Source organism: Pseudorasbora parva, chromosome 11 (assembly GCF_024679245.1).
Source record: "Pseudorasbora parva isolate DD20220531a chromosome 11, ASM2467924v1, whole genome shotgun sequence".
In the NCBI taxonomy this organism is placed as follows: domain Eukaryota; kingdom Metazoa; phylum Chordata; class Actinopteri; order Cypriniformes; family Gobionidae; genus Pseudorasbora; species Pseudorasbora parva.
Genome location: NC_090182.1, coordinates 12,633,456 through 12,653,209, shown reverse-complemented (window position 1 = coordinate 12,653,209; position 19,754 = coordinate 12,633,456). Strand labels below are relative to the sequence as shown.

At 42.9% G+C, this 19,754-nt stretch overlaps 1 protein-coding gene across 1 annotated transcript in view; it reads right to left on the bottom strand.

The window, feature by feature from the left end:
• Positions 1-19,754, bottom strand: part of LOC137092713 (complexin-1) — a 54,755-nt gene that overhangs the window by 5,197 nt on the left and 29,804 nt on the right. The window contains exon 3 of the mRNA XM_067457114.1: positions 1,401-1,576. Within this exon, the coding sequence (XP_067313215.1) occupies positions 1,401-1,576 (176 nt within the window). The remainder of the gene's footprint in view (positions 1-1,400; positions 1,577-19,754) is intronic.

The following is a 19,754-nucleotide window of genomic DNA, read 5'->3' as shown; positions in this document are numbered from 1 at the left end:
TCTTAAAGTGACAGTATCCAAATTTACCTGCTATCATTAATAATGTTTATCAAACAGCAAACGAGAAAATCTCTCTTTGCTCTTTACTAAATCATTTTTGTAACTTGAACAAGAATATGTACTGATATGTACCTCGGTTTTGAAGGTGTGGTTTGGTACGGGTTTTATATAGTAGAATAGAGAAAACTAAATATAAAATAGCTTCTTTTTATTAAACAGTGCTTTACTGATCAAATTGTGTTTTTCCTTAAATAAATTCAATTATAACTAAACATTTCTTCAAGCTACACTGTGTGATATTTTCCCCCATCTAGCGGTGCAAAGGTATTTGACCATCCAGTGAATAATAGTTTCTGTTCCTCTCAATTCTGATTTCGTTTTAACTCCTACGGTGGCCTATTTAGTCCAAGATTAACATAGCAATCCCCCTCTTCACATTCGACACGGTGCCATCGAGTGTTAAAACGCAAAAGGCGAAGCTTGAGTTTATGGGTATGTCCCTCTTTGGCTAATGTACGTTCAAGATGGAGGGGCAACATGGCGACCGGCATTTGAACCCCTCACCCGTATGTGTTTTCAATGGTATATTATAAACTTACGAGAATACTTTAATACTTGAAAGAAGTAAATATACATTAATGAGCACATATATTTTTGAAAGAACTAAGTGTTTTTAGCTAAAAAAGTTACACAGCGTAGCTTTAAAGACAATGCTGTAAACTATATAGGAAGCCATTACTTGCACATTAATATAATATTAAATGTTAACAACAGAGCCCAAACGGTTTAGTAGACACTAAATTATGTTACTATTTACTTTTAGATATAATAAGAAACACTCAAATAACACATTGTATGCAAACATGTAGACTTAACATAAGGACATTAACGTCCAAATCTATCATTTATAGCCTACACAGTGGTTGTCATTTTCATGACAGATTAAACGAACATATAATCATATCATATGTTTCAGTAAGTTGTAATGTATCCTCAACAAACTTTCAGATGTTGATTCATGTTTATTCTTTGACTAGGAAGAGATGATCCCAATCGCATTCACTCGTGCGCCGCGCTGCCGCTTCAACTGTTACGCCTATGTGATCTGTGTCACGTCACATTAAAAAGCGTCAAAACAGCCTTTATTATTTGAATTTCGTGATAAAATGGACATAATACTGAATATATTAGAGTGGGAAATTATATTGAAGTATGTCCCATGTGTAAAACAAACCGACTGTTAACTGTTAAAGATTGCATCCGGTTCCGAAACGGTTCGGTACGAATATGTGAACCGTTACACCCCTAATCGTTATATTGTTATCATGAAATAAAATGACTCATATCATGATATAAGATTTTGGTCATATCGCCCAACCATAATCTTATGGTACATTTACCTTGTCCCTGATGCCCTGTCGAATTGATTCCCTCTCCGCTTCCATTTTTGCGTACTTAGCCTTCCTCTCCTCCTCCTGTTGCCTGAGGGCTTCCTGTCTTTCTTCCTCCTTTCTTTCAGCATCAGGGTCCTTCTCCTCCTCACCCCCCAGCATTTTCCCCATGTCTTTGGTCGCCCCTTTGAGAGAAAGAAGGAGAGAATAAGAAACAGAAAAATCACTCAACAGTCCACGGACTACATAAGAGGGACTTCCAAAGGCATTTAGAGGATAACCTCTAACAAGGTGAATTGAAAAACTGATCATTTAGTTCTCACTGTCATCCAGCTTCTTTTATAAATACTCTCAATGGCGACCGCTCTCTTTGTCGGTAGGAGATGCAAGTAGAACAAGAAAAGCACAATGGGTCAGATTGTTATAACAAAAGGGCTCCATTAGGGCCACGAAAATACAGGATTGTGACAAAGCAGATAATAAGTTCTGATTGTATCCGCAGCTCACATTCATGTGTCATCACGTGGCTTGTTAGCGCTCCGCAGTGTGACTATCTTGAGATTGTGTATCTCTCCACTGGTCAAACCATATTAATGCAACACGTTGTTAGGATGTGTCTGTTAATGAGGGAGTAATTAGCATTTAGTAAAAGACAAGTGCTTAAAATCACACATGGCGAAGTCAGGATAACCCTTTGTGAGCAGCCAGATAATGTCATGCCCTTTAGTGTTGGGGAACATTACTTTTAAATGTAAAATGTTACAGAATTGCATTGAATGTTTTTTTCTTGTAATTTTAAAGTCTATAGCAATCACCAACATCCTGTTGTGTTCAGTAATGCTGAGCTCAAATAACAGCACCCATTCAAAATCATATTTCTGTCCCTCTGCCACCTTTTTGTCTGAGTTAGGCTGACATAGCAGAACAGAAGTTATCCAAGTTCATGCAATGTGTATTCATGTCACGTCAGTTTATGCTAGGAGACAGAACGCCATGTAAATGCATGAAGGGTTCTGTTTTCAGTCCAGGAGTTTTGTTCTCCCTGCATCAGCAATTGAGGGCGGCACACTGCCATTGCCCACCGGTCCATGAGGTCTGCGTTCAACCTGCATGACACATGGTCTCCCATTTACTGCTCTCTAGAAATTGATTTTAATGAGGGCTGGGTCTCTCTGACAGCAGAGACGTGTAAAGACTTCAGCTTTCAGATCTGACGATTCGCTTCTCTTTCATCAGCATGGGCTGCTCGTACACACCATATCTACATGAAGGTTGAGAGGGCCAGGCTTGTCTTTACTCTGGAGGGTTGATGAGCATATAGCTATCTGCTTTTTATCTGGCATTTATGAGAGACCCAGTTTTACACTTTGCGCCTATATACATGTAGAAAAAGCTGATAATGACTACACTGTAATTTTTTTGTGTTGGTTTAACTTAAAAAAGTAAGTAACCTGGTTGGCTTTAAATTTTGAGTTCATTGAAATTGAAAATTTGAGTTGAGACAATGAAGGAAATTTGTTTAATAAATAAAAACTCACAATATTATTGTATCTGAACCACATTAAAAAAAATTGACAATTTGGCACTGCTCCATCAAAAATAAAACACACACAATTACCCAATATGCTTAAAAATCTTTTAATAATCTTTTAATAAAGGTTGTCAAATCTCAAAAAATGTTCATTGTATTAACTCAAAATTTTTATTTCAATGAACTCAAAATTTTAAGGCAACCAGGTAACCTTTTTTCTAAATAATATTTACATTGAGGAAGTTACATCTACTAAAACAAGAGTTCCCTTTCGAGAGAGGTTCCTCGTATTACGTATGGGAAAAACTCCTTTTCTCGAGAATATGAAGCAAAACTTTAATAAAGGTATCCATGTAAAGCGCAGTGCCGCTGAACGGCCATAACTCAGCGCGAGGAGCGCTCTGATTGGCCGGGCCACGGCAACTGCATGAACCTATGGTGAAGCGGCTGAGAGGAACGAGCCAATGGGGGGCGTTCCAGAAGCCCGCCGAAAAAAGGTGCTTATATTTGCATACAGGAGGCTATATAAAGCCCTGATTTCGCCATAGGTGTCAGATTTTATCTCCTTCAGCGATACCTTCGCTGACCTCCGGAAGAAGCAACCGCCGTCGAAAAGGCACCAGCGGAACCTGCAGCTGAGGACGACGGACTCCCTCTCCGCCTTCTCTGCTGTTCCAGCTACGCCATCCGGCGATCGTATCCTTTTAAACTCTCTTCTCCTAAAAGAGCGCGGGGCGTTGTTTCAAATGCCTCGCATTTCCTGCGGCTCTTGCAGAGCTCCTCTCCTTGGCGGCGACCGTCACGTCATCTGCGTGGCATGCCTTGGACGGGACCACGCGCAGCTCGCACTCTCTCAGGGCGGCTGCCCCGAGTGCGACGAGATGGCGCTGCAGACCCTTCGGGCTCGCCTCGCCACCTTCGACCAGGTCCCTCCTCCTGCCGCTGGGCCGCGCCGCAAGAAACGCCGCGACCAGAGGCTGCCGGAACGGTCTGGCGACTGCACGCCGGATGACTCCCCGCGTGCCTCGCCATCGCCGGTCACCTTCACCCAGGAGGAACAGCGTCCCTCTCATGCAGCGGCCTGTTCGGTTTCCTTCGGTGGCCCGTCGCCAGAGGATGATGAGGACAGCCTCTCCACAGCCGCTTCTGGTAGCGAGTGGTCAGCTTCTGTCTCGGAGCCCCCCGCTTCGACGCAGACCGCCACGAGCGCCAAATCTAACGTCGACGCGGAACTCATCCGCGTGCTCTCCAGGGCCGTGGAAGACCTCGGGCTCGAGTGGTCCCAGCCCGATGAGCCAACGCGCAGCAGGTTGGACGAGTGGTTCCTGGAAAGCCGCCGCCTCTCTTCTCCTCAGAAGCCCGCGCCTTTCTTCCCTGAGGTACACGACGAGCTTACGAAGTCGTGGAAGTCGCCCTACTCTGCTCGCGCCAGATCCGCCTTTTCCCCAGCGCTCTCCGTTGTCGACGGCGCTAAGGAAAAAGGCTATGAGTCTCTTCCACCCCTCGAGGAGGCTGTCGCCGCGCACCTCTGCCCGCCCTCCTCCTCCAGAGGATGGCAGTCCAGGGCTCAGCACCCGTCCAAGCCCTGCCGCACCACTTCTGCTCTCGCTGGCCGGGCATATGCCTCCGCTGGCCAGGCTTCCGCGGCCCTTCACACCATGGCTGTCCTTCAGGTGTTCCAGGCCAGACTTCTCCGCTCCTTGGATGAGTCTGTCCCCGACTCCGATGTTTTGAAGGACCTCCGCAGCGCGACGGACTTGGCCCTTCGCGCCACTAAAGCCACTGCACAAGCCATCGGGAAAAATATGGCTAACCTGACGGTCTTAGAGAGGCACCTTTGGCTGAATTTGACCGAGATGAAGGACGCGGATAAAGCCTCCTTTTTGGACGCCCCCATCTCCACTACCGGTCTCTTCGGCCCGTCAGTCGTGGGTTTCGCGGAGCGTTTCACTGAAGCGCAGAAGGCTTCGCAGGCTATGAGGCATTTCCTGCCTAAGCGCTCCAGCTCGTCTTCAGGCCAGGGACGCTCTCGAGGTAGACCCCCGCCTTCTCAACCCGCTAAGCCGGCAGCGCCACCTTCCCGGCCTCGCTCCTCTTCTGGACCGCGCCAACGTTCCCGCTCCGCGAACCGCAGCAGTCGGCCTGAACGCCGGGGACCTCGACCCAGGATTGTGTTGAACCCCGAGCCTCCGAAGCCGTCCTAGCCGCAGGGATAAAAAGGAGATGGTCAGGTCTCGCCTCGGCCGGACCCCCATCTCTCCCTCCCGGTCTCCCAGTTCCCTGCACCCAGGTGACTGCCGACCTCAGTTTAGCAGCCAACGAGCCCGTTGTCAAACGCACTCGCCTGCACACAAACGCCGTTATCACGGCGACCCAAATAAATCTCAAAAAGAGCTTTTTCTCTGTAGTAAATGTGCCCACACATCAGTCTGCACTCCTACACTCATTCACCCCTCCCACCCATGCTATAAATGTCCCGGCGCCCACTCCACAGTGCACGCCGCCACACATAAGCACTACCCCCTCTATGTCTCAAGCACAAAATGGCAGCGCTACCGAGTTCCCTCTAGTAGGCGACCCTTATCCGCGCCGGCTCCAGCCGCTATCGTGTCGGGCTCAGGCCTGGCAAGCCATGCCCGGGGTATCAAATTGGGTTATGAACATAGTAAAAAGGGGCTACTCGCTACAGTTCGTTCGCAGGCCCCCGCGCTTTCGCGCCGTGGTCGAGACCTCGGTGAGAAGCAGCGTCAGTCACGTGCTTCGCACCGAGATTTTGAAACTGGTAAAGAAGGGAGCGGTGGAGCCCGTCCCCCCTTCCAAAAGCGAGTCGGGCTTCTACAGCCGATACTTTCTCGTTCCGAAGAAGGACGGAGAGCTCAGGCCCATCCTAGATCTAAGGCATTTGAACAAAGCTCTAATGACTCGCTCGTTCAAAATGCTAACGGTGAAACAGATCCTCGCGCACATTCGCCCTGGGGACTGGTTTTTCACGATAGATCTGAAAGATGCGTACTTTCATGTGCAGGTAGCCCCCCACCACAGGCCATTCTTGAGATTCGCCTTCGAGGGGCAGGCTTATCAGTACACGGTCCTGCCATTCAGCTTATCCCTGGCGCCCCGCACGTTTACGAAATGTATGGACGCGGCATTAGCCCCGCTCAGGCTGAAAGGGATGCGGGTGCTCAACTACCTCGACGACTGGCTAGTGATAGCCCAGTCTCGAGCAGAACTACTAACACACAGATCCTGGCTCCTCAACCATTTAGACTGTTTGGGTCTCAGGATCAATATCGCCAAGAGCTCGATGTCACCCACTCAAAAGATATCTTTTCTGGGCATTGTTCTAGACTCGAGACTCATGAACGCGCGGCTGACGTCACAGCGCGCGCTATCCGTCCAGAACATGGCGACTTCATTCAAAGCCGGAACTCGCGTTCCCCTGAAACACTTTCAGAGAATGCTCGGCCTTATGGCCTCGGCATCGTCAGTGCTCAGGCTGGGACTGCTACACATGCGTCCCCTCCAGCGTTGGCTACGCGCCCGTGTCCCTCCTTATGCATGGAAATGGGGCCGTTTTCCCGTCAAAGTGAGCCACAGCGTTGTCAAAACTTTGGCTCCTTGGACGAGGACAGAGTGGTATCGGAGGGGCGTGCTTATGGGCACAGTTACGAAGTTAAAAGTGGTCTCGACAGATGCCTCCACTCGGGGGTGGGGAGCCCTGCACGAGGGCAAGCCGACCTCTGGCCTGTGGGCAGAAACAGAAAAGCGGCTGCACATAAACTGTCTAGAGATGAAAGCGGTCGCCTTATCGCTGAGAGCTTTCCTTCCACATATAAAGAACCACCACGTCTTGGTTCGTTCAGACAACATGTCGGTGGTAGCGTACATAAACCGCCAGGGTGGCCTGAGATCATATTCCCTTCACCGCATGGCGAAGCATCTCCTTTTATGGGCAGAGCACAACCTGAGCTCCCTGAGGGCGGCTCACGTGCCAGGTATTCTGAATGTGGGTCCGGATATGTTATCCAGGAGAACCATTCCCCCAGGGGAATGGTCTCTTCACCCGCAAACGGTTCTCTTAATTTGGAACACCTTCGGCAGAGCGAAAGTGGATCTCTTCGCCTCAGAAGACAACACTCACTGCCCAACATTTTTCTCCAAACGCAGGGATGCCCTGGCCCATGTCTGGCCCAGTCTCCCGCTGTATGCTTTCCCCCCGATCGCGATGCTACCACAAACCATCAAGAAAATCAGGGAGACAGCATCCGCGGTGCTTTTAATAGCCCCGCTCTTGAGGAACCGAACGTGGTTCTCCGATCTGATCCAGCTGTCAGACACAGCCCCATGGCCCATTCCGCTGAGGAAAGACCTCCTCACGCAGGCGAAGGGGGGGATCTGGCATCCCAGTCCCGAACTATGGGCCCTCCACGTATGGCCCATCAACTGGTATCGGGAAACCTCTCTGACAGAGTTATGAACACTATAGCGGAAGCTAGAGCCCCCTCGACCAGGCGGCTCTATACTCTGAAGTGGTCAGTGTTTTCTAACTGGTGTGCCATCCGAAATATCGACGCACGCTCATGCGAAACAACAGAAGTGCTCGCTTTTCTCCAAGAGCTACTGGACGCGGGTCGTTCCCCCTCCACGCTCAAAGTTTATGTCGCCGCCATAGCGGCTAACCACGCTCAGGTCGCGGGACATTCACTAGGGAAAAGTGAGCTCATTGTACGTTTTCTTAAAGGGGCCAGGAGATTGAACCCCCCTCGCCCCCCTTCGGTCCCTATTTGGGACCTTGCGGTGGTTCTAGACGCTATGAAGGGTCCCCCCTTCGAGCCTCTCCAGACCGCGACCATAAAGCTTTTATCATTCAAAACTGCGTTTCTGCTGGCTCTGGCCTCGGTTAAACGTGTGAGTGACTTACACGCACTCTCAGTGAGTCTGTCCTGTCTCGAGTTCGGGCCCAACAACTCCAAAGTTGTTCTTAAACCGAGACATGGTTTTATACCCAAAGTGCTTTCTACCCCTTTTAGAGCACAGGTTATTACTCTGCTTCCTTTACCCGCATCTCAGGGTGAACAGGACGCGAATCTACTCTGCCCGGTCAGAGCTTTGAGACTGTATCTGGAGCGCTCCTCCCCCTTCAGGCAGTCGGACCAGCTGTTTGTCTGCTTCGGCGGCCGCACTAAAGGTTGTGCTGTCACGAAGCAAAGACTCTCACACTGGATAGTGGACGCTATCTCGCTGGCATATGAGTCTAAAAACCTGACTTGCCCTATAGGCGTTAAAGCCCACTCCACTAGAGGCATGGCCTCATCTTGGGCTTGGTCGTGTGGCATTTCTTTGGAAGATATCTGTGCGGCGGCAGGCTGGGCCTCTCCGTCCACTTTTATCAGATTCTATAAATTGGAGGTTCCAGCTCTACAAGCAGGGCTTCTCTCCATTTAGGCTCTATCTTGACCCTGGTAAACAGATTACCTTTAGTTTTGGCCTGTACACATCAGTCCTTAAGCACTTTTCATTTATCATAAGATCCGACTATGTCCGATCAGCCGTTCAAACGAACCGACTCTTCCGGTTCTTCATCCCCCCTTATAGCCGCCTCTTCGGTGTCTCGGGGGTTATTTACATGTGCTTTGGGCATACTGGGTCAGTCAGCACACACGGCGCTTTACATTGTGTTCCCATACGTAATACGAGGAACCTCTCTCGAAAGGGAACGTACTCGGTTACTTTCGTAACCTCGGTTCCCTGAGAGAGAGGAACGAGTATTACGTTCCGTGCCGTGTTTATGCTTCTCAGGTATCGCTTCAGTCGATCTAAAAACCTGACACCTATGGCGAAATCAGGGCTTTATATAGCCTCCTGTATGCAAATATAAGCACCTTTTTTCGGCGGGCTTCTGGAACGCCCCCCATTGGCTCGTTCCTCTCAGCCGCCTCACCATAGGTTCATGCAGTTGCCGTGGCCCGGCCAATCAGAGCGCTCCTCGCGCTGAGTTATGGCCGTTCAGCGGCACTGCGCTTTACATGGATACCTTTATTAAAGTTTTGCTTCATATTCTCGAGAAAAGGAGTTTTTCCCATACGTAATACTCGTTCCTCTCTCTCAGGGAACCGAGGTTACGAAAGTAACCGAGTACGTTTTACTGTACTAATATAAACATAATATCAAAATTGAGCTTGCATGTTCAACACGATCACATGTGAATGCGTATCAATAGTACGAGTGTGCAATCTCGTGTAATGTATACGGCAAAATGATTTTTTTGCTGCATATGCTACTCAGTTTTTCGCGTGCATATGATACGCACTTTATGGCGTGTATATAATACGCTCTTGGGTAGGATGGGGGTGGTGGGGCGGGTAGTTTGTGCGTGCGTATAATATGCCATAAAGTGTGTGTCATATGCACACGAAAAACTGCGTACCATACGCATGCCATAACTCATTTTGCCATATACATTCCACAAGATTGCACACTCGTACTATGTATACGCATTTTCGTGAGATCAGGCTCCACATTCCTGGTAATAAATTTGAGGAGAAAAAAAGCTTTTTTTCCTTTGTGTTGTTATAGACCACATGCTACTAGTAAATGCTAACAATTATCAGACAGGTCTAAATGAAACAATTATCCACACTCATATTACACTAGATCCAGCCATTCAGCTTAAGCACAATCAATAGCTTAGAAAGAGAACGAACTGCACAGCTTTATGAGCTTGAACAAAGCATGCCCACGAGCACTGCAAGCTTACTACATCTTAGAGTGACTTCTGGGAAGAAAATGGGAAAATGAAAGGAAACATTGGTCTTCATCTTTAAAATTTTAGAACAGTTGATTTGGGGTTGTAATTTAGGGTAGGATTAACCGTTGAAAACTGACTCGGAGGCAACTGAACTGAAACTACACACTAGGGCATCCATGGAAAGGATTAGCTGACATAACTGAAAACTTGCTGAAACCGAGAGATTCTGTAGAGAGCTGTCATCCTGAATTACCAGTTGAGTGCAGCGTATATATCCCCGTACTGAACAGCTTTAGCAAACTCGAAGTTTGAAATGAGAATAGCTGGTGTGTATTCTTGGAAAGTATCCTTGGCTGCAGTAGGCGAATGTCTTGAAGGTACAAATAGTGCTTCAGTATTTGCTTTAAAATCACTCTTTAAAATGTCTCAACATGGGCTGTATTTCAATGTAGAAAAAAAAAATTGCCTGATATTTGAGGATTGAATTTTGCATGGCACCCCCTTAAGCAGGCCTAGCTAAAGACATCGAATAAATCCTAAATATTTGTATTTGATTTAAAGTGCTCCTATTATGCTATTTTAAAGGCTTCTAATTTTCCTACATGTTTACATGCATCAGAGGTCTAAAAACAGTTTAATTTTCCAATAACATACATTGTGCACATCAGCACGTTTTTTCAGTGATTCTCTAAAGACTTGACGGATGAATCCGTCTCTCTCTAAATCCATCCTTTCCGCAAGCTCTGCTCTGATTGGCCAGATTACACACACTGTTGTGATTGGTCTACCACGTACGTGTGTCGTAAGCTAAACACCAAACTAAACTTCATTTCCATCTGGAGACTTCCCAAAGCTCAGTCTGTACACGCTGTAAAGACAGTTACGAGGTACAATTTGAGGTACATTATGAGATTACCGCGGAATCCCACGATTGAGAAGCAGTCGTTAGTAAAATGATATTTGAGGGCTGGACAAGTTGTCCAAGGGTGGTCAGTGTACAACATAGGCAGGCGTTATGCAAATGTATTTTCTAGTGACGTAGAACATTCACTCAATAGGTTTCGAAATACAAACGACTCATTTGGCGGTTCAGATTCAAATCTTTCTTTTGGGAGACGACTTTATTTATTGTGCACTTTTGACTTTACAACTTTACACTTTCCATTCCAAACAGCTATATTACACACTGCATGAAAGGGGATATTCGAAAAACTATAATAAATTATAGTTTAATTTACACTTTAAGGAATTTTGCATTTAAGTCAGCATGAAGTGCAACCCATTTTACTTCTAAAATGTGATATACCTCTTAGTTCAAGAGGATATTCAACAAGTAAAAACTCTTGGATAAAGCCCCACACCAAGGACGATAACTATAGCTATAAAGTGTTCAATGTTTTATTTTATATTATTTATTTATTTTATATATTAGTAGTAATAAAAACAACACTGTTGGACTCTCTTTCAGAATTTTTTTTTCCAGCTAATAAATGATAAAAACTTTGACAGCCTACCAGAATACAACAGACATTAAAGAGCTTAAGCATTTAAAGTAGTAGACTTTAAAATAAACAGACGCTAATAATAATTATGGTTATAGTTATCTTTATAGTTATTGTTCTTGGTGTGAATGTGCCTTAAGACTTCATTATATTCTTTAGGAATTTATTTTAGACTACACTGAATCTGAAGAAAAACTAAAGAAAGCCTTTTAATGAACTCAAAACGGATGATAACCTCGGTTAGGAAAAGCTTGTATCACACATACATCAACTCAACTTCCAGTCCAATTAATATTAACCCTTTTTTGCACATTTTTTTGAAGATCACAGGCGAAAGTCGTCACTCTTTTCTCCCGTTTGAACTCTAGTGCTTTTCATTGTCTGTTTTTAATTAGAGTTGTTTTCAGCGGCTTGGCACTGGCTCTTTTCTCAGCTCCTCTGCATCACGCTCTGTTAATCTGCGCTCCTGAGGCTAATTAGCTCATCTGATCGTGACAAAGTCGCCGCGTGACACACAAACTCTTGACGACGTCTCTGTGCAGCATAGCGATATCTACAGCTCAGCTGCTTGCGCAGACCAGACAAGAGTCCCTAAAGTAGAACTCCTCACAACAGGCGGCTAACCACGCTAAAGCTAACGCTGTTCAAGGCTTTCCTCGTCATGTGTCAGCGTAAGCCTGTCCGCCGGGAAGCCCTGTGCGATTTGAAAGACTGCAAAGTGATGCTTGAATTTTGAAAATGGTACAGTCACATGGGCTGGAAATGGATTGTGTTATATAAAAAAGAGTGTGTATGCTTAAGTATGTGTCTGTTGTAGCGGAAAAAGTGATGGAGATGGCATACTTGACAGGTGGCGTATCCTCGTTCCTTTGTGTGGCTGTCAGTGTGTGTCTATGTGTCCTTACTGTGAGAGGAAGTGTGGGTAGATGAGAACAAAATGTGCCACTCTTTAGCCGAGTGCCTGTGCAGAAAAGGAAAACATGCCCGTAGGGCCGTGCGGTATGTATCGTGTGATAGTTGAAATGTGCCAACTGGTGGAGATTTTGCTAAACCATCTATTTATGTGCATTACTGGGCAGAAGTTGCCTGTTTAACTTCAGTACTTAGATTCCTATTAGATGCCAAAATTGTACCAAAAAGCATATTGTTCTATGATGCCCGGTATGTTTATTTTGTCAGATTTAGCTCACTTCAGAAAATAGTTTGGTCTTTAGAATATTGCTACTGTTACATAAAGTGTCAAAATGTAAGTTTGTTTCTTACAGATCATCTAATCTTTTGGTTTGCGTCCCTAACAGATAAATAATAATAATAGAGTAAATTTTATGTGTTAAACATTTAATTGACTGAATTACTTCCAATATATTGTGATTTATAGTATACTCTTATTGTGCACACATGATGCGTCCCAACTATTCTTTTCAAGGTTATTTATCTCTATGTGAATATGTGTGAGTGTGTGTCTGTGCCTGTGTTTGAGAAGGTCATCTACACACTGAAGGACTGTGAGAGGGGTGATCAAGTCCCCCGTGGAGCCCAAACACATGGAGAGAGCGCAAACTCAAGGACTCTGTGTTCCCTTCTTGCTCCATCTGTCTTAATCTCGCACCTGCTAAACAGCGAGAGCCCAGAGCCACACCTTTCCCCCTGCGAGGACATTAATGTCCACCGACAGATCAGATACCACACTGGACACCCACAAAGACAGTCTCTTCCACAGTGCCAGGCAGCAGAGAGGGCACGACCTCTGCCCTATTCTCCATATGTTAGCGGTAATCACGTGCCTCGTGTGACGTACATAATCCATCACAATAAAAAGAGGATTTATGGTGTTAACTATTTCCCCGCCAAACACGGAATTTTCCGTTATTTGTGAGAAAACGCTTCCAGGGCTAAAAACTGAATTTTTCCAGTGTTTTCACTGTTAATTGTTATTTTTTAATTACATTAATTGTAACTGTTTACCAATTACATATTTAGCCATCAGGGAAGGGAACACTGAAGGGTAGGAAGGAAAAAGGAAAAATCCTTGTTGTTTTGTATTTTATATGATCACAACAATAACAACCGCCTAATTATAATTTATGATCAGGCAAATGTCATCATCCTTTAGTCTTGGATCATAAGACTTTATGTGCTCAGTGCTCAGATTTATGTGCACACACACACACACACACACACACACACACACACACACACACACACACACACACACACACACACACACACACACACACACACACACACACACACACACACACACACACACACACACACACACACACACACACACACACACACACACACACACACACACACCAGTATTTAGGAAACCACAAAGAGAAGTATGATTTATGTCTTTCAGGAGAGGTCACGATAAATAAGAACTGTGCAAAAGCCTGGAGCCAAAATGGAAGGATTTGGCCAGTATTCCATGCTCTAATGAGAGGTGGATTTTTTTTTTTCTTAGGGACTGGGTTACAGGAAGTGGGATATATCTCCTAAATCTCCCAAGAATAGATAGGAGAAGGTGGCAGGAGTGCTATCACGAAAGCCCTTTATCACCCATTCTCTGCCATTATCTTCCCTAACCAGCGTGCAAAGAGCCAGGAAATGGGACTGATTGTGTAGGACTGGACAGATCCATCACCGTCTGGGACATTTTACTGGCCACCATCTATACTAGAGTTTTTTTGTTGTTGGTAATAATTTGACTCAAAAGAAAACAAAAGAAAAATCCGCTATTTACCTTCATTTTATATCACTAGAGTGGTGCAGGTATGAGGTCAGAACCCGGATGTCTAATTCACCGCTGGTTCCTTTGAGATTTTCCTGTGGTGTTTTATAATGGGTTTTTTTGATTTATGAGTAATATATAAAGCCTATGGTGAACATAACTTTTCTTACTTTGATATTTTGTTCTAAAATGTACAACCTCACACACTCACACGTCAAACTGTCTAATCTAGTTACTTGTTAAAAAAGTATGTTTAAAAACAAAACAAAAACATAACTGCTTCAAAATTTGCGTTTTCGCTGTGAGTGTGTGTATTAAGTTGTAGAACAAAACATCTAAGTATCTTCAAGTTTTGGCTTTATTTTACACAAAAATCGGGGGAATTATCATTATCCTTAATAAGTTTAATAAGTTATCATTCATTAAATTATCCATTTTCAATCCCCGTTGGAAAATCTCAAAGGAGCCAGCTGCGAATTAGACTTCTGGGTTCTGACGTCATACTTGCTCTACTCTATTGATCCTATTTAATAGCAATCTATCTCTCTGTCAATTGAATTTTCTTGGAGAATTACTGGCTTTCTTGCATTCTAAACTAACTTTGTCTCGTGCAGATCCTCCACCTCTCTAGTTGTGCGTGCTGGAAGTACCGCAGTCCTGGGCAGCTCAGAATGCTGATCTTGGTGGGCTGCCAGAAATCATATACGACTGCAGCCGCCACTCACACGCTATTGCTTTCATCTTGTTGGGCACAGAGATATAGCAGGGAGGCGAGACCGCCTCGTCCCTCAGTGCAGACAGAACCCACTGCACGGCATCTTAACCTGGGGTGAAAGGATTATTCGAATGAAATTCAAAGTGCTGCCATCGTTGCCCACTGATTGCCCTTCACCGCAGAGGCTTGTGTCATGCGTAAAAGCTCGACGAAGGGAAATGAAAGGGAAGGAAGTGGGAGAGAGAGAGAGGATTGCTTTTGGGGACTGGCATCTATGGGATATTTAATCTTCAGCTGAAGGATTCAGGGACACTACTTTGTCTTAGTAATGGAAGTCTGATCAGAGGAGCTTATGTTCTTGTTACTTTGAAGATTCTTTGGAGGGTCGAGCTTGTGTAATAAAAATCTAGCGTAGTAACCTTGCATACCAATTACCAAGAAGCTCAATGACACTTCCTGCTTAGTGTCCTCTCTGCTCCTAAAGGCATCTGGGAATCGTTTAAAGCTGATTATTTTTACATTCAAAGGGTTAAAAATATCTCCTTAGATAAATGATGGAAGGCCTGACAGTGTGCAGAACAAGATTAATGGGATGAGAAGAAAAAAAAAACATTTTAGACTCTCAGGGTCTTGAAATTCAATATAAAAGACTCGCTTTTCTCCCTAGGATGTGGTAAGAATAGATCCTACACATCACTGTTTAGGAACTAAAGTAATTCATCACCTAAAAGCATCTCGGCCAACTTTGCAAATGCCAAAGAAAAATCCACATTTTCTTTTTCAATACAACAGAGACACTCTTATTAGATGGCAACCACATTCTTATTTATGTTGCCTTGGATACGCCAAATGCATGTAAAGCTGTTTAATTATGGTGTATTTTTTTAAATGTTTCTGTCATTTGTGATCCTGAGCATTTCTTTTCATGAGATTTTCACACAAACGGGCAAGCTGAGCTTTTGTATTAAAATATACTGTATAATGCAGTCAAACAGAGCTCTGGTTCAAGGGTTTAACTGAAGAAACAGAAAAAAAGCGCCTAATCCAAAACCATAAATTAGGCTTCCTATCAAATAAAAACCACATAATATATGTCTACTGTGGTTTATATATTACTCTGGTTTACATTTGAAAATCCATATTGCTAATAATGGTTCCTTGTACTGTAGATTTATAAGTCATGCACTTTTTTTTTTTTTTGGCAGTCATCACTTGGTCACCCTAGGGGGAAAAAGTGCTGCGTTTAGATGTGACGTTATAGTCTAGCTGTGTAGTTTTTTCTTTGATATATTTATGTTTACCTATAATTGGAATTTTAAGAAGAAGGCACACATACATTTTGTGATGTTCCTCGTTTTTATAATGAAAATGCAAAAATGTAAATGTAACACTTGTTATAGCTAAGTGTAGCTATAAATACCACTGAACAGATGATGCGTTTCATAAATGAGAGTTAGCGCTGAATGTTGTGTGCATTTTATGTGAAATTAAAGGGAGCATATGATTAAAAGAGCTTTGATAATTTTGTTGTTATAGCAATGTTTCACTGCATCTTTGAAAGCATTCGGATGATTCTACAAATCTGTGAACGAAACAGGAATCTGGAAAAAAAAAATGAAATAAGCCTGCATTCTCAATGTAATTAAGGTATCCAACTCACCTATTTACTCTATAATTTAAAGAAACCCATGCAAATGAACTATAATAAGATCAGGCTTATTTCATTTGCATTTCAGGTGCAGGTACATGCAGGTCCCTAATTGTGGATTCGGCAGCCAATTAAAAACGTTTCTCTGGCAGGGTCACAGAGATGGAGCTGGTTATTAACACCTACTCTAACACATTTACACATTAGCATTCAGCTAACCAGGAACTGGTTCAGACTCACTTACAAATTACACGCTGTATGTTTGCATTGTGTGGGCTCTTTATTGTCCTTGTCTTGTGCAATTAGGTCTTTTCTTAAGGCCATCTAATTGGTATTAAGACTTTTAAGTCTGAAGTGTTTAAGTTGGTTTTTCAACTTTCTTTTCAGACTTCTTATTTCCGCTGCTGGTAAAGTGTTAGGATTTCTTTTTCAAAGAGTGTTTTCAAAGACAAGTTTGGAAAAATCAAAAGAGCTATTCGTTAGTGTTGTGCTGTGGTGTGATTGTGAGTGTGAGTGTGAGTGTGAGTGTGATTGCGATTGCCTTCTAGTGTGACTCGCTGTCACCTAACACACTGTGAGAGTGGATTCAGATGTGCAAATTAACACACACCTGTGCATTGTACTGTCTGCTTGCTCTTGATCTGTTGTACACCTTTTGTATTTGCACATATATGCTGTAAAATACAACTGCTGCTATTTTAGAGAAGCTTTTAATTGGGTTGTACAACAGAGGCGTCCAACAGGGTGGCAAAAGCCCAGCGACAGGTTTTATGCCATCTAATAACATGCATTGCTCAAATAAAACACATTTCATTCTTTATTAATTTAACACACAAAACTGAATATCAATGCTATCAAAAATGCTGAAAATGTGGCTAGCTTTCATTAGCTAAGTCAGTAAATGCTAATTTGCTAATTGGTAATGCTTTGATAGCATTAACATAAGATAACACATGGTGAATTTGTACAGCAAAATATAACATTTAACATAAATCTCTTCTCAGTCCAAGCTCATGATCCACTCGTCACCATGGTAACCCCCCAAAAACATGACATAAGAGAAACTCTTCTAAATTACCATAGCAAAACATTAAACACTACTAAATCTCCCATTAATCTTGAAAAAAAAAAACAGACAAAAAAAAAAAAACTTTGGATTTTTGAAATTTTTGAAATTTTTACTTTGGATCAGGGATGCATGGGAAATAGAATTCCCAGCCCAGTTTCAGTTAATGCTACACTGTGTAATTTTTTAGTTTATTTTTAGCTAAAAACACTTAGTTCTTTCAAAAAATATATATGTGCTCATTAATGTATATTTACTTCTTCTCTAAGTATTCTCGTAAGTTTATAATATGCCATTGAAAATACATACGGGTGAGGGGTTCAAATCTTGAAAGTACATTAGCCAAAGAGGGACATTCCCATGTATTCAAGCTTCGACTTTCACATTTTAACACTCATGGCACCATGTCGAATGTGAAGAGGGGGATTGGCCACGTTAATCTTGGACTAAATCAGCCACCGTATGAGTTAAAACGAAATCAGAATTGAGAGGAACAGAAACTATTATTCACTGGATGGTCATATACATTTACACATGTAGTTGCAAGTTTCTTATAGTTAGTACACTGTAAAAAAAATATTGTTGGTTTAACTTAAAAAAGTAAGTAATCTGGTTGCCTTAAAATTGAGTTCATTGAAATTAAACATTTGAGTTGATACAATGAGGGAAATTGGTTTAATAAATAGAAACTCAAAATATTATTGTATGAACCACATGAACCAAAATGGGGATAAATAATCAATTTGGCATATTTCACTGTGTCATCACAAATAAAACACACACAATTACCCAATATGCTTACAATTTTTTAAAATAATATTTCAAAAAAGGTTGTCGATTCTCAAAAATGTTCATTGTATTAACTCAAATTTTTAATTTCAATAACCTCAAAAAAAAATTAAGGATTTTTTACAGTGTAGAATGGGGAAAGTGGACCCTTGAAGTAAAGAGATCCCAAAATGTCTTAAATCATTACGAAATACTTTAATGTTTTTTTTCCTTCTTTTTTCTAGTGATAAAGTATTCTTGCAGTCTGTTTTATTCTTAAAATTGAATCAGAATAATAAAAAACAAATCAAAATGAATAAAAACTATGATCCTGTAAAAGGTTTTATATATGAAGCGCCTAACAGAACCAAAAGCAGAGTTTGCATTATAAAGCACATTAATGTGTGTTCAGCAGATTCACAGTTTGTGTGTTGTAGCACCAGTAGAGCCAGTTCTATTCTCTGCATCTGACTGGCATCTGCTAAAATCATATTTTCCTCATGACTGGAGGCCATTTTTCTTTGCTGAGTTCTTTCCTTTATTATTTCTGTTTCTTAGAGCTCTTATTTCTACCCTTGATCATTTTTGTCTGTATTCATAGCTGTGGTTTCTAAATGATTAACATTTGTACAGGGGAAATGTTTTTTTTTTTTTTTTATCATAGAGGGAGTTTCCCTTTTGTGTTTTGAAGAATAAAAATTTATATAAAATAAAAATAAAAATAATAACTAATGTGAATTCCTATGAAAGTTAAGCTTCCATAGGAATGAACTGAAAATGTGCCAGTGGACAGACACACACTGTGAATGCCATACTCATTTTACTTCTGGTTTAGAATTAGTGACTTTAAAATTAGCCACTTCGGGGGCTGTTGTTTGAAAGGTGGCTTGAATTAACCTATTAGTCTTAATGAAGAACAAGACAGCAAAACAGTACAGTGACAAACTCACTTAAAGCTGCACTATATAATTTTCCCATCCGCTAGATGGCGCTCATTCAAAACAAAGGCATAGTTTGATGATTCCAAGTTTGAGCACAGAATCTTGGGAAAGAATAGGTATAGGACTCAGAGTTACTGTAGTTATGAAGCAAAGCAGGGCCGAAGTGTTGTGGAGCTGAGCAAGACTGCTGGAGCGATTTGTTACACAAACACACAGCTTGCGAGCAGCGGGACTTTTATTATGACGGGGCGGGACACAGTCGCGGGCGCCATGTCCACTTTTCCGGTCATGAGTATGAGGTAACGCAGCTCTGTTTATCATATGAGACACATTTAAGTGTGTATGATGTTATGATGTCACTCTGTGCGCTCCCTCAGCTGCTGTGACACTTGTTCACTCTGCTAAAAGTAAAGCGTTTCTGCAGAATAAAACCGGAAACCCATGGTAACGCAGATATGATGCAAATGACAGGCGACTTCCCGGGTCCCTGGTTAAAATAGCAGTTTTCTCAAAATTTTCTAATAGTTGGGATATTGTAAGAACTCAACTGAACAAAATATATAACACTGGCCTGGTGGTTTTTGGATATTTTACTGCAAAAATACTACATAGTGCACCTTTAAGTAGGCGCTTTTACATTTCGCATTGAAAGTCTTGTGATAAATGAAATCTGACTCCTGCTGCTAATTTGTGTCGTGATCTTGTTC